The 14,512-nt window shown below is 52.2% G+C and overlaps 2 protein-coding genes across 2 annotated transcripts; both read right to left on the reverse strand.

Annotated features, from left to right (window-relative positions):
- Positions 1 to 1,467: 1,467 nt before the first annotated feature.
- Positions 1,468 to 3,975, reverse strand: HCRT (hypocretin neuropeptide precursor). Its single transcript, XM_058559414.1, has 2 exons — positions 2,736 to 3,975; positions 1,468 to 1,915 (listed from the first exon to the last, which is right to left on the reverse strand). Exons 1-2 carry the CDS (start codon positions 2,754 to 2,756, stop codon positions 1,544 to 1,546), a joined length of 393 nt encoding a protein of 130 aa, XP_058415397.1. The 5' UTR covers positions 2,757 to 3,975; the 3' UTR covers positions 1,468 to 1,543.
- Positions 3,976 to 4,584: 609 nt separating this feature from the next.
- Positions 4,585 to 9,168, reverse strand: GHDC (GH3 domain containing). The gene is made up of 10 exons (XM_058561003.1): positions 8,782 to 9,168; positions 8,593 to 8,676; positions 8,114 to 8,412; positions 7,693 to 7,814; positions 7,044 to 7,545; positions 6,442 to 6,634; positions 6,266 to 6,337; positions 6,058 to 6,191; positions 5,610 to 5,695; positions 4,585 to 5,352 (listed from the first exon to the last, which is right to left on the reverse strand). Exons 3-10 carry the CDS (start codon positions 8,397 to 8,399, stop codon positions 5,134 to 5,136), a joined length of 1,614 nt encoding a protein of 537 aa, XP_058416986.1. The 5' UTR covers positions 8,400 to 8,412; positions 8,593 to 8,676; positions 8,782 to 9,168; the 3' UTR covers positions 4,585 to 5,133.
- Between the last annotated feature and the right edge of the window lie 5,344 nt (positions 9,169 to 14,512).

The raw sequence follows: 14,512 nt of genomic DNA on the forward strand, positions 1-14,512 counted from the left end.
TGGGCATCACCTGGGATGTTAGATTGTGTTCAAGTGCCACATCTTTCTGTGTCTCTATTTTTGGGTGTTGTATTAGTTTTCTGAGGCTGCTGTAACAAAGTACCACAAACTGGGTGGCTTTAACAACAGAAATTTATTGTCTCAGTTCTGGAGGCTGGAAGTCTAAGATCAAGATGGTGGCAGGGTTGGTTCCTCCTGAAGACTGTGAGGGAGAATCTGTCCCATGCCTCTCCTAGCTTCTGGTGGTTTGCTGGTAATCTTTGACGTTTCTTGGCTTGTAGATGCATCTCCCCACATCTGCCTTCATGTTCACATGGGTTCTCCGTGTGTGTGTTTTTGTGCCCAAATTCCCAGTTTTTATAAGGACACTAGTCATGCTTGATTAGATGTCCACCCTACTCCAGTACAACCTCATCTTAGCTAATTATATCTGCAATGACCCTATTTCCAAATAAGGTCGCATTCTGAAGCACTGGGGGTTAGGATTTCAACATATGAATTGGGGGTAGGGGTCGCACAATTCAACCCATGACAGGTGTGTTCAGCTAAAGTTGCAGGAAAATCTTGGTCCATCCCTGCTTAAGAGCTTCTCATGGGGCCAGCCCAGTGGCTTAGCGGTTAAGTGCACGCGCTCCGCTATGGGCAGCCCAGGTTCGCATCCCAGGCGTGGACCGACGCACCGCTTCTCTGGCCATGCTGAGGCCGCGAACCACATACAGCAACTAGAAGGATGTGCAACTATGACATACAACTATCTACTGGGGCCTTGGGGAAAAAAAAAAGGAGGTGGATTGGCAATAGATGTTTGCTCAGAGCCGGTCTTCCTCAGCAAAAAGAGGAGGATTAGCACCAATGTTAGCTCAGGGCTGATCTTCCTCACAAAATAAATAAATAAATAAAAGTTTAAAAAAAAAAAAAAGAGCTTCTCATGACTCCCAGTTACCTATAGAATAAAGTGCAAAGCCTGATGATTTGTGAGGGCTTGCACAATCAGGGCTGCAGGAACCTAACCGCCCCGCCTCCAGCGCCTCACCGCTCCCACGCTGCAGCCACTCTGGACGATTCATGTTGAACCTCATATTCCCTGCCTTATCCTCAGGCTCGGCTCCCACCTTTTCCCAGCCGAACTCCGCTCCTCTGTGCTCTTCCCTTGCTCTCCCTCCCCTCCCGTGTCTCTCTGTAAAGGCCCTAATACAGACCGACTAGTAGAGTATCGGAAGACGCGTCTGTGCCGCATCCTTCCTCCCAGCATGCACATATGCGGTTCTTTCCTCACCCCAAGGCCTTGCACGGTTCCTCGTCTGGGTGCTCCCCATCCAAGAGTGTTTCGGGTTCAATCACGCCCAAGCTGAGATGCCCTTCCGAGCCCTCTGACTCTTTCTTTATAGTTCGCAAGACTCTTACGCCCCCTGGAGGGCGGGACGCGACCACACAGGAACCGAGACCAGCCACACTAACGAAGACTCGTCTTTATTGCCCTTTTTCTGGGGGCTGACACCGGACAGGTAGAGAGGAGAGGGCAGGACAGGGCCTAAGCAAGGGCTCAGACCCCGGACCGTCCCCCAGGCGCGACAGACGAAGAGGCCGCAGCGGGACAGCGGTGCCCGGAGCAGGGGCGCGGCGCTGGCTCTGCGCCTGCGCGGCGGCCCATGGTTAAGATGCCGGCCGCGTGGTTGCCGCTGGCCTGCAGGAGGCGCTGCAGCCGGCCGTGGAGGCCCGGGGGCCCCGGCCGCCGCTTGCCCAGCGTGAGGATGCCGGCCGCGTGATTGCCCGCGCCGTGCAACAGCTCGTAGAGGCGGCAGGAGCACGTCTTCTGACGGCAGCAGTCGGGCAGGGGCTGCGCGGCCGCCCCGGATGACAGCAGCGCAGGAGGCAGCAACAGCAGTAGCAGGAGCGTTACGGTGGCCCAGGGGACCTAGGGAGGCGGGAGACAGGGCTCTGGGGGTCTTCCCGCCACATCCACATCCAGCCCCTACGCCCAGCTGGCTCCGCGCTCCTGGCCTGCGCTCCTTCCTCGCTGTCCCCTAGTTTTCCTCCCTCTGCGCAATGCTGTCTGAAGGGCTCTGTTGGAGAGGGGCTCGTATCTGTCTCCTTTACCTGCTCATCCTTCAAGACCCAGCACAGCATCTCCTCCAGGAAGCCCTTTGAGACCTCCTGGGCAGAATGAACCCCTCTCTCCTGTGGGTACCCTTAGACCGTTGTACCCCATTAGAGCGCTTACCACTACACCCGAAAACAGGCGTGTCTGAGCCTGTCTGCACCAGAAGTTTGTACACTCAGGGAAAACAGAGGCCCTATTTAGTCCCCTTCCCACAGCGGGCGAACACCTGCGAATCAAGGACTGGCAGGATCTGAGTTGCTGTCTTGTCTGCCTGCTCCCTTGCAGGGGAAACAACTCTGTGGCCTCAGACCGGTTGCGTACCCTCTCAGGGGGCGCAACTCCCTCGCCTGTAAACTGGGCATTAAATAATCCTTACTGTGCAAGGCTGCTGGGAGGATGAAATGAGATGACAGGTGCAAACACAGCACCTGATACTAGTAAATTCTCAAAAAATGCGAGCTCTTAGGAGAACTGGACATAATGCAATGGTAGCCAAGGCAGATTCTCAGCCAAAGGTCCACCCAGTCCCCTTCCTCAGAGCCCACACAGGAAAAGACCAAGAGCGGAGACACCTTCAGCCTTTCTTCCAGCCCCCCTGGTACGATGAGTCACCCCTCCATCCCTGGGTCTTTACCTTTGTAGAAGGAGGCTTCATGGTGTCTGGAGCTCAGAGTGGGGAGCCAAGAAACGTATTGTCTGCAGTGGTCCCAATACCCAGGAACTTTGAGGCCATCAACTGTGACCCGCTACCAGGGGCCTGGGGTTTATAGTGCTCTGAGGTGGCGGGGGAGAGACAGACACTTGCGTCTACTCTGGGGCCAGACAAAGGCAAGTCTAAGATTAGCTTCCCACAGGGGGGCCGTCTCCAGGCTGGGCCCAAGGAATGGCCGCCAAGGCGCTCAGAAGCTGGAGTTGGATCACTGTGCCCCTGGTCCCCCCCTTGTCTGTCTGCCTGCTCCCTGGAGATGGGGTGGTCTCCGGGCACTAATGAGGCCACCTTGCACCCAGGAATCTGGGAGTACAAAAGAGGCCTTGGCTGGGGCGCTGGCCTAGGACAATGTGTGGGGGCAGCTGCTAATTAGGGGCAGGAGAGGAGGCAGTCGTGACACCCACTCTCCAAAGGGTGTGTGTCTGGAGGGGGAGGACAGCCAGGCAGCAGGCCTCTCCCCCGCTACTCCTTGTCACTGCCGCTGGGGTCTGTCAGGCTCCAGAGCCTTCTTCCTTAATGGAAAAGGCTTCTTAGCTGTCTCTCCCTTCCCCCCAGCTCTCTCCTTTCCTCTGCTCCTTCCACCGACCTCCAAGATGGAAAATCATGAAAACTGAACCTGGGCAGCGGGAGGAAAGCAGTCAAACTTGGTGTTATCCTCCAGCCTCCCAGCTTCTTTCCTGGTCGGGCTGCCTGGAGGGAGGAATGGAGTCCCATCCCACCATCAGCAGGGAGTGAGCCACCGTGGGGTGAAGGACATGTGCCATCTCTTATTCAGGGCACTGTCTATTCAGCACCTGCTCTGCACCAGGCCCCGCACTGGGCGTTGGAGCAACAGTGTGCATAGGACGTGGCCCAATTTTCAAGGAGCTCTCAAGTCCAGGTGGGGAGATGAGCCGGCATAACGATAGCTCAGTGGGAGAAAGGACTCTGAAAAGGCCTTGCATGAAAAGTGGATTTCCATCACGTAAGGTGGAAGAAGGCATTCCGCAGAAGGGACAACTTGTGCAAAGACCTGGAGGTGACAGTGCTGAGCTCATGCAGGTTAGCAGGGTGTGGTCTTTCATAGTCACAGCTTCCCTCAGGCAAGAGAGGTGGCTGGACAGGTAAGTGAGGGCCAGGGTGGGTCAGAGGATCTTATAGGCTAAGCTGATCAGTCTTGATCCCGTGGACACGGGGGAGCTGTGGGAGGATTTTAGCAGGAAGGAGTCGTGGGCTGATGTGGGGGTTGGGTGGGTGGGGGCAGGAGCTTGGCTGTGGGGCATGGAATCCAGAAGTAATTCCGAGGCAGAATTGGAGACTTAGCAACTGATCGGGAACAGGTGCCACGTTACTTAGGAGGAGCTGCAGGACCTTGGGCAAGCCTCATAACCTCTCAAAGCCTCAGTTTCCCCGCTGGTGAGATGGACAGTTAACCCAGATGGTCTCTGGGGTTGCTTCCTGCTGTGATGCTTTATGATCTACAGTACAGCCCTGCCCATTGGAAATGATTCATGGGTGTTGGGCCAGGAAAGGGACCCATGCTAGGCCAGGGCAAGGGACGTTGGGAGCAGCCTCTCCACATTTAGGTTAAGCTTGGGATGGGGACAGGTAGGAGGAGGGGGCTCTGTGTCTCTGGGTTGACCTAGGCCATGGTAGGGGTTTCCGAGGGCCTGGAATGGAGCGTGGGGGAAAAGCCCTGGTATCCAGAGCTGAAGGGGGTGGGGGCGGGCAGTCTGTGACAGAAGCAGAGCAAATGGGACCACTACAGTTTCCCCAAAAGCAGACCCCGAGAATCTGGGCACAAGAAGTTTATTTGGGAGGTGATCCTAGAAAGCACATAGGGGAGTGGGGACAGGAGGGAGGGGAGGAAAGCCAGTAAGAACTGTGTTAATGAGAGGGTTACTGCTGTGGGCAACTGGTGGTCATCCTCCGAGAGACGGTGCAGAATGCCCTTCAGAATTGTCCCACTGAGAGTCAGTGAAGCTGAGGTTCCTTGCTGACTGAGGGCCGCTCCCGGGAGCATTAACTCCCAACACTTCTAGCCTGCCCAGTGCACTGGGCAGAGAGACACAGGAGCCGTCAGCGGGTACTGGAACTCCAGGATCCTGGGGGGTGCTGAGGGGGCTCTGGGCAGGGCAGTGCTGGTGTCTGCTATTCCCCTGAAGTCAACTCCTCAGGCCTGGCTGACTAGGTCAGACCTCCCTGAGGCCCAGCAGCTCTGATGGGCAACTCTCAGGTGACACAGAGTCAAAGATCCTGGCCATGGGCTCCCCATCCAGAGAGGCCCCAGAGGAAAGAGTGAGGCAGCCTCTGAGGGTGGATGGGGCAGTGGGCAGGCCTCGGCTCAGGACACCACCCTCCTCTGCAGGAACTGGGCCAAGTGTCCATGCCTGAGGACCCGGGGCATCTCAGGAGGGAAGGGGGAGGAGGGGCAGGCAGCAAGGGCTGCCCGGAGGGCTCCGAAAGCCCCCTGCCCCACCAGGTGGACTCTGGCAGGGCCCACGCTGCCCCGGAACCGCAGGGACTTGTAGTGGGGTGAGGTTTCCTGGAGGCAGTGGTCAAGCTGGAAACAGAGGGCCTGAGTGAGGCTGGTGGTGGCTGTGTGGCGTGTGGGTGAGGTGTGCACGACTGCCCAGGGTAGGCGTGGGTAGGAGTTTCGTGTGCACACGTGTGTGTCTGTGGGACTCATCCCGCCCTTCCTGGAGCCCCAGGGAGGTTTTCCTCCCTGCTGTGTCCTCCCATCACTCCCTGTGCCCAAGGCACCTGGGACATGCAGAGTGCAGGGGATGTGCAGTCACATCCTGTCCCTGTCCCATTTACCTTGTCTCGATTTTCCTCCGACAGATTCCTCAGTCCCCTTAGCGCCACAAACACCTCATAGTGAGGAGCGGAGCCCTTGGAGGAATCTGCAGACAAACCCCCGTGCACACACACTGTTGTGAACAGGGTGGATTTCAAAGCCAATGCCCGCAGCCCTCCCCTTTCTTCCCCACTCTGAGGTTCATGAGAAACAAGGAGTCTCTTGGTAGGAGTGGGGTAAATGGAAATGGAACCCAGACCCTAATCCTACATATGAAACAGGTCAGGAAAGGAAATGGGTTGAGACTGCAGCAGGAGGGATGGGAGTTAGACACGGGGAAGGACTTTTGTTAGGAGCAGCAAGGAGGCTGAGTCTTACCTCCTTCCTAGAGGTCTCCCAGCAGGATGGGTATGGACTGGGGGTCAGCCTACCCAAGAACGGGAGGCACGAGCCGATAGAGAAGCTTACCCAGAATGCTGCTCTCCACACAGCCATGGTCCAGCAGCTTGGCCCCTGGCCATTGCTCCACCGCCCGGCCCAGGGCCTCAGAGAACATGTCCTCACCAATGTCTTCTCCTCGCACACTCAGGGCCTGGCCCAGTCTGGAGAAGAGGAAGGGGAAGGCAGAGGAGCCCAGGATACAAGGACAGCCCCTCAGTGACCGGGGGTCACCTACCTGCAGATGAACCTGACGACTGGACACTGATTGTAGGCACCAACCACCCGTACCACATCACCCAGGCGGCACCTGACAGGGTGGGAGTCAGGGTGAGGTCCCAGTAGCTCACGCTCCTGGCCCTCAACAGGGTCCGGGAGGGTCTGAGATGGCCGGGGGTGGGGGGCAGTGATCACCTGGTAAGGCTGGTGTGGTCAGTCAGCACCAGCTCATACTCCTTGCCCTTCTGGGCCTCAGCCAGCAGGACGGTGGAGGCAACCTCTTCCTGGGCTCCTTCCTTGACTGGGAGCAGCTCGATAAAGGGAGCTCCAGGGGGCAGAAGGTAGAGTCCTCGGGGCTGCTCCGGCCACAGGTTCAGGCCCACTACCCCTGTGCGGAGCAAGTGGCCTCTTCATCCGGTGGTGCCATTGCTTTCTGCTAGACAATAGCCCCTCCCCCTGGACCCCAGGCCCCAATCCTCTGAGCATCTGATCCTACTGCGGCCCTTCCACCCCATCCTTCCTGGCTCCCCCAGGCTCAGCCACGGCCTCTAAGGCTCTAATTGGGAAGAGGCAGTGGTTCTGGAGGTGGCAGACCTGGTGCTGTGTGAATTTGTGCAAAACTCTTAACCTCTATGAGCCTCAGTTTCTTTATCTATAAAATGGAGCTGCTGGTGCTGGGGAGGATATACAGGGTGTTGGGGAGGATTGAATGAGATGATTACGTGGGCTCACTACATGGCAGCTAGCTGTGACCTCTGCCTCCTGCACCCAGCTCACCACCCTTGAGTCCTGCTGACCTCCAGAGGCAGCATAAGCAGGTGAGAAGAAGGCTAGCCCTTGGCACCACAAGGCCCCCAGGGCAGCCACAGCCTCGGCCTGGCCTCCTGCGTCCAGAGTCACCACCACCTGCAGCTTTGGCCAGAGCCGAAGGGCCAGGCCTCGGGGTCCCTGCTCCAGGGCCTCCCGCAGCTCAGCCGCCCGTCTGGGGAGAGGCGCTCCTGGGTTCCCGGCAGCTATTGCCTCAGCCAGTTCTTCGCCATCGGCCTCCAGGCCCACGAAGACATCCAGGAGTTCGACTGCCGTCCCTGCTTCCAGTGCCCGCAGCCCTGGGGACCTCAGTGCCGCCAGCAGCAGGGCCCCAGGGTCCTTGGCTCCAGGGCGGCTAACCTGGTCCAGGGCATGCCAAGGCCAGGGGAGGGGGCGGGGCCAGGGGGAGGTAGGGGTCACAAGGGCCGTGCCTCCTGGAGCCAGCACTTGTGGGTAGGCCTTGTTTAGGGCTGCCAGACCCAGCACGGTAGCCTGGAGGGAGACAAGAGACGGTGTTGGCCCTGGGCCTGAGCCAGACCCTGAGCCCCCAGTTTGGGGGTTCTTTGCCCACCTTGATGGAAGGGTTTGGCTGCAAGTAGGGGTCTCTGGTGGGGCTGGCCTCCAGCCTTCTCAGTTTACCTGCAGAGAGGCCTCCCCGTGGTACTGGTTTGAGGTAGGGGGCAGGAGTTGCTCCCCACTTTCTTCCTCCTGGACCTGGCTGGCCTTGGTCAGAGGGAGATCATTCCGGAAGGTGCTCATATCTGTAGCCCCAAAGACATCATTAACTCCTCGTGAAGCCATAGAGTTTCCCAAGAGTTTCAGGCAAGACTGGTGAGACCCCTGAGGAAGCAATACAGAATAGACCTGGGGGAAGGGGGCTATCAGGGCCCAGGACGGGAAAATTCATCTTGAACAATCCTGTGTCTGGGTAGGTCTCTGGGTCTGGCCCCTCTGTGTTGGCAGTAGAAGGGGGGAAGGGAGGTCTTCAGGTGCTGGAATCTGACTGTCCTGTGGGGTTTCTTTTTCCTTGGGGCGCCTCCCCAGACCCTGAGAAACACACCTGTGCTCCCCCTGAGGGGACAGCGGGGACCCTGGGCTCCCTGCAGACACCACCTCAGGGCCTGCTGCTGGCTCTGGCCCACGTGCAGTGTGCTCTGCTCCAGTCTCTGCTGCTGCCAGGCGGCTGCCCAGCACAGGGCCCTCCATGCCACACGGTACTGGAGGCTGGCAAGCCAGGACAGCCTGGCATCCTGGGGCTGCTGCTGCCGGAACACGGCCAGTGGTGGCAGCAGCAGCAGCACCAGCAGCAGCAGGAACAGCAGCAGGAACAGCAGGACGAGCAGCATCTCCAAGCAGCTCCTGGGAGGAGGAAGGGAGCCGAGGACTGGGATGGGGGGGTGGGGGGATAACCCATATCTCCCCCCCACACTCTACCACGGCAGGAAAACCAAGGGAAAAGGCAGTTTAGGAAGAAGCCAGGACCCCTGTCAGGCAGGTGATGCAGGGGAGAGGACATCAGGGCTGTAGAGTCACACTGACCTGAGTTTGGATCCTGGCTCTGCCACTTGTGAGCTGTGTGACCCTGGGTAATTCAGATAGCTGCTCTGAGCTCTGCTCCTCTGTCTGTAAAATGGGAATAGTAATACCCCCTCAGAAGGTACAGAAAGGGCTTAGCACGGTGCCTGGCACACAGCGCTGCTTAACGAATGACACAGCTTGCACACTCACGAGCGGCTCTGCTCAGTCCCAGGATCCACACTGTTCCAGCTCCTGAGCCCCGGGCAGTGGTTCCATGTCCCACATGCACCTGTCACAGTCCACTTGTGCCTACTCCCAGCACCCAGAGCCCCCTCAGCGCTCAGGTCTCAGAACACAGCCGGCCAGAAAGATGGAGCCACGGCTCTAAAGGGCTGGGCCCGGATGGGGAAATCCGGCCACTGGGCCTGAGGGAGGAGCTGGGGGGTGCTCTTAAAGGGGCAGGTTGCCTAAGGGCTGACGTGCTGGGTGCTGGCCCAAGCCAGCGGATGGAGGAAGCTGGGGCCAGAGTAGTGTGGTCCTCAAACTTGTGCAGGTAAAGGAAGAGAAAGCTGAGCGTGGAAAACGGCGCCATGAAGCAGCTTGAGCTGCGGATGGGGCACGCCCCATCCTGGAGCAGGCTCGAGCTTGAGAATTGTTAAAAAACAAAATTTTCTCCCAACCCAGAAATCCTCTCCTCAAAGGTGGTAGAGAAAGAAAACACTTTTATTGTTGAATAAGCATTAAACCAGAATGTGATGCGCATCCCAGGCAATCTGCTGCGAGATTGCAAAGACAGAAAGAAATCTCACTCCGTATACAGCCAAGCAGATAGAACCCGTTACACACATTCTCAAGATAAACCACAACTAGTCCTCAAGTAAGAGGACTTGACAGCACCATTTGTCACATGTAGTTCATCCTAACTTTCTCTGGTAATTGGGGTCACCATCTGTGTTAGCTTATTGGCTTTCTCCCAAGGAAAAACAAACTTCTCCCATCTTTATGACAGGAGGTAGTTTTGCAGCTCGGAGCAAGGTGGCCACCTAAGTTAGGCCCCTACCCTCCTACTGTAAAGTTTGAGAAGCTATGCTCTAGAATGAGGTTCTTCTGCTGCCGGTGGTTAAGCCCTCCCTCCTCCCGTGCCCTTGACCCTGGCTCTGGGACACTAAGACCCCTCCCTGCAACTCCTCCCCCACCTCTGGGTCGTGCAGCGTCTCTCTCTTCCTTTCACAGCCGAGCTCCTTCGCACAGGTCTGCTCTCACTGTCTGGCTACCCCACCTCCCTTTCACTCCTTTTCATTTCTTGTATAATCTTCCACTTGATTTTTTTTTTAAATAACAGCTTTGTTAGATATAATTCACACACCATACAAATTACTCATTTAAAGTGTACAATGCAGTGGTTTCTAGGATATTCACAGATATGTGCAACACCAACAGTCAATTTTATAATATTTTCATCACCTCAGAAGTAACCCCATACCCTTTAGCTATCATCACCCCCAACCACAAATCTACTGTCTCTCTCTCTAGATTTGGATAGATTCTGGACATTTCACGTAAATGGAATCTTATCACATGTGTCTTTTGTATCTGGCTTCTTTCACTTAGCATGTTTTCTTCTGTGTAGTACTGTGTATAACTAGTTCACTCCTTTTTATTGGCAAATGCTATTTCATTGTATGGATATACCACACCACATTTGTTTATCCATTCATCAGTTGATGGACCTTTGGGTCATTTCTACTCTTTGGCTATTATGTATAATGCTGTTGTGAACATTTGTGTATAGGTTTTTCTGTGGACATATGTTTTCATTTTTCTTGCATAAAAATGGAATGCAAGGGATTCATTGCATTCCAGTGAATGGAATGGCTGGGTCATATAGTAACTCTTTGTTTAACTGTTTAAGGAACTGCTAAACTGGTTTCCAAAGTGGCTGCACCATTTTACATCCCCACTAGCAGTATATGAGGGTTCCAATTTCTCAACATCCTTGCCAACACTTGTTAGTATCTGACCTTTTGATTATAGCCATCCTAGTGGGGTGTGAAGTGACTTGAGTCAGTTTTAATTTGCCTTTCCCTGATGACTAATGATGTCGAGCATCTTTTCATGTGTTTAGTGGCCATTTGTATATCATCTTTGGAGAAACATCCTTTCAGATCCTTTCCCATTTCTTAATTGGGTTATTTGGCTTTTTAATTATTAAATTGTAAGAGTTCTTTATGTATTTTATATACAAGGCCCCTATCAAATATATGATTTGCAAATATTTTCTCCCATTCTGTGGGCTGTTTATTCGTTTTATTGATAGCGTCCTTTGAATTATAAAAATTTAAAATTTTGAAGTCCAGTTATCTATTTTTTCTTTTGTTGCTTGTGCTATTGGTGTCATATCTAAGAATCTACTGTCAAATCCGAGGTCATGAAGATTTACCCCTATGTTTTCTTCTAATAGTTTTATAATCTTAGCACTTATATTTAGGTCTTTGTTCCTTTTTTTATTGTGGTAAAATATACATAAGATTTACCACTGTAACCATATTTAGGTATCCACTTCAGTGGCATTAAGTACATTCACATTGTTGTGCAAACATCACCACCATCCATCTCCAGAACTTTTTCACGTTCCTAAACTGAAACTCTGTACTCATTGAACAATAACTCCCCATTCCTCATCCCTCCAGCCTCTGGCAACCACCACTCTCTTTTCTGTCTATGAATTTGACTGCTCTGGGTACCAAATAAGGGAATCATACAATATTTGTCCTTTTGTGTCTGTCTTATTTCACTTAGCATAATGTCTTCAAGATTCATCCATGTGGTAGCATGTGTCAGAATCTCCTTCCTTTTTAAGACTGAATAATATTCCATTGTATGTTTATATTACATTTTGTTTATCCATTCATCCATTGATGGGCATTCGTGTGTTTTCACCTTTTGGTATTGTGAATAATGCCGCTATGAACAGGGGTGTACAAATATCTATTTGAGTCCCTGCTTTCAATTCTTTTGAGTATGTACCCAGAAGTGGAAGTGCTGGATCATATGGTAATTCTATGTTTAATTTTTTGAGGAACCACCACACTGTTTTCACAGCAAGCTGCACTATTTTACATGCCTACCTGCAATGCACAAAGGTTCCAATTTTTCCACATCCCCTACCAGACTTGTTGTTTTCTGCTTTATTTTTTTTTGTAATAGCCAACCTAATGGGTAAGAAGTGGTATCTTGTGTGGTTTTGATTTGCATTTCCCTAATGATTGAGCATCTTTTCGTGTGCTTATTGGCCACCTGTATATCTTCTTTGGAGAAATGTCTATTCACATCCTTTGCCCATTTAAAAATTCTTGTTGTTGTTGAGGAGTTCTTTATATATTCTGGATATTAATCCCTTATCAGACATATAATTTGCAAATATTTTCTCCCATTCTGTGGTTGCCTTTTCATTCTGTTAATAGTGTCCTTTGATGCACAAAAGTTTTTTATTTTTATTAAGTCCAATTTATCTTCTTTCGTTGTCTAAGCTTTTGGTGTCATGGCCAAGAAATCATTGCCAAATCCAACGTCATGAAGCTTTTTTATGTTTTCTTCTATATAGTTTAGCTCTTACATTTAGGTCTTCGATCCATTTTGAGTTAATTTTTGTGTATGATGTAAGGTAAGGTTCCAACTTCATTCTTTCGCATGTGGCTATCCAGCTGTCTCAGCACCATCTGTTGAAAACACTATTCTTTCCCCATTGAATGGTCCTGGCACCCTTGTCAAAAATCAATTAACCATAGACACATGGGTTTCTTTCTGGACTCTGAATTCTATTCCACTGATCCATGTTTATCCTTATGCCAGTACCACACCATGTTGATTATCTTTGCTTTGTACTAAGTTTCAAAATTGGGAAGTGTAGTTACTTCAACTTTATTCTTTTTCAATTGGTTATTTAGGAGTGTATTGTTTAATTTCCACATATTTGTGAATTTTGCAGGGCTTGTGATTGTTATTTACTTGTTTAGTGAGTGGCTGGATTATTTTAGTGACTCTATCTACTCCCCACTGTTCACTCCAACACACAGTGTGAAGCCTCTGATATTGCTCCTTAGAGGGGTGCAGACTTCAGTATGCCCACAGTCACCCTAGCAAGACAGTGATTTTCACAGATCTGTCTCTTTTCCCTGACCACACCCAGCTGTTAAGCTACACTAATTGTTGGCTGATTGCTATATTTTTTTTCAACAATGCCCTGAGGAATAAATTGCTCCACAAACTGACCCAATCAAATTCAGGCATCTTTGAAGGGAGTTTCAAGGTCAGTGTTTAAGATGTGTTCTGCCCCCACGAGAGTTCCTCCCAGCTGTCTCTTTTCTCATTTCTAGCAAACTAGCCAGTGCAGTTTAGCCTATATCTCCAATGAAGCTATCTTTCTCCTGCTAATTGACTTGCACCGCAACCTCCACTGTTTTTGAGAGCACCCTTAAGCTTGAATTTATCTTGCAAATGAAGTCAGTTCCTTTGAAGAGATTCGAAGCTCTCTGTCTTACAGCCTGCCTCTCCCTTCTAGGGCAAAATCTCTGAGCCAATAGCTCTGATGTTGGGAGCAGGGACAATGGCACACTTCTCTATGAGTGACGTGCCCACTTACAAAGCCAAGTGCTTGGGGCTGGCTTAGTGGTTAAGTGCGTGCGCTCCGCTACTGGCGGCCCGGGTTCGGATCCGGGTGCGCAGCGACACACCGCTTGTCCGGCCATGCTGAGGCGGCGTCCCACATACAGCAACTGGAGGGATGTGCAACTATGTACAACTATCTATCTACTGGGGCTTTGGGGAGAAAAAGGGAAAAAAAGGGGGAGGATTGGCAATAGATGTTAGCTCAGGGCCGGTCTTCCTCAGCAGAAAGAGGAGGATTGGCATGGATGTTAGCTCAGGGCTGATCTTCCTCACACACACAAAAAAAAGCTGAGTGCTTGACGCTGGCCCGGTGGTGTAGTGGTTAAGTTTGCACGCTCCACTTTGGTGGCCCGGGGTTCACAGGTTCAGATTCTGGGCATGGACCTACCCACCGCTTATCAAGCCATACTTTCGTGGTGTCCCACATATAGAGGAAGATGGGCATGGATGTTAGCTCAGGGCCAATCTTCCTCAGCAAAAAGAGGAGGATTGGCAACAGATGTTAGCTCAGGGCTAGGCTAATCTTCCTCACACACACTCAAAAAAATGCCAAGTGCTTGATGGGGGTTGGGGGTGGGCAGTAGCCTCAGGTCTTCTTGGCTTGTCTCTCCTGTTGTAGAACCACCACCTTATGGGCCTGAGCAAAGGCAGTCAGGGCCCCAAGATTCTCAATAGCACCAGGCCCAAGGTAAAGCATCCATCCCACCGGTGGGGACTGGGCAGAAGGGAGTCTCCACCTTTCAGCTGCAATCACCCGGAACTTTGGCTCAGTAACAGGTAGCAGGGAGCAGAATGAGAAATGCTGGTATCCTGCCTTTCGCGAGAAGATAACCCTCTGATTGGGAGCTAGGGGGAGCTCCGTGTTCTTGGCTGCACTGGTCTGGAGTGGAGTTTCCATCCTCCTGAGCTGGGAGACAGGAGGGAGGGAGTGGGTCTTAGTTCAAATACCAACCTCTCACTTTTCTTCCTGAGTTTTAGATTTTCTTGAATAGATGTTTCTTCATTTGTTGTACGCCCTTAGGAGACTTTAAATGGTTGGCTTTTAAAAAATAATAATTTTCACTAGTTTCACTGGGGGGTGGGTCTGCAGAGCGGCTCATGCTGTCATGCCAGAAGTCGAACTCCTTTCACTTTTTTTTTTAATTTTTAAAATTTATTTATTTGTTTTCCCCCAAAGCCCCAGTAGATAGTTGTATATCATAGATGCACATCCTTCTAGTTGCTGTACGTGGGACGTGGTCTCAGCATGGCCGGAGAATCAGTGCGTCGGTGC

This window comes from Diceros bicornis, chromosome 18 (genome assembly GCF_020826845.1).
Source record: "Diceros bicornis minor isolate mBicDic1 chromosome 18, mDicBic1.mat.cur, whole genome shotgun sequence".
Lineage (NCBI taxonomy): Eukaryota > Metazoa > Chordata > Mammalia > Perissodactyla > Rhinocerotidae > Diceros > Diceros bicornis.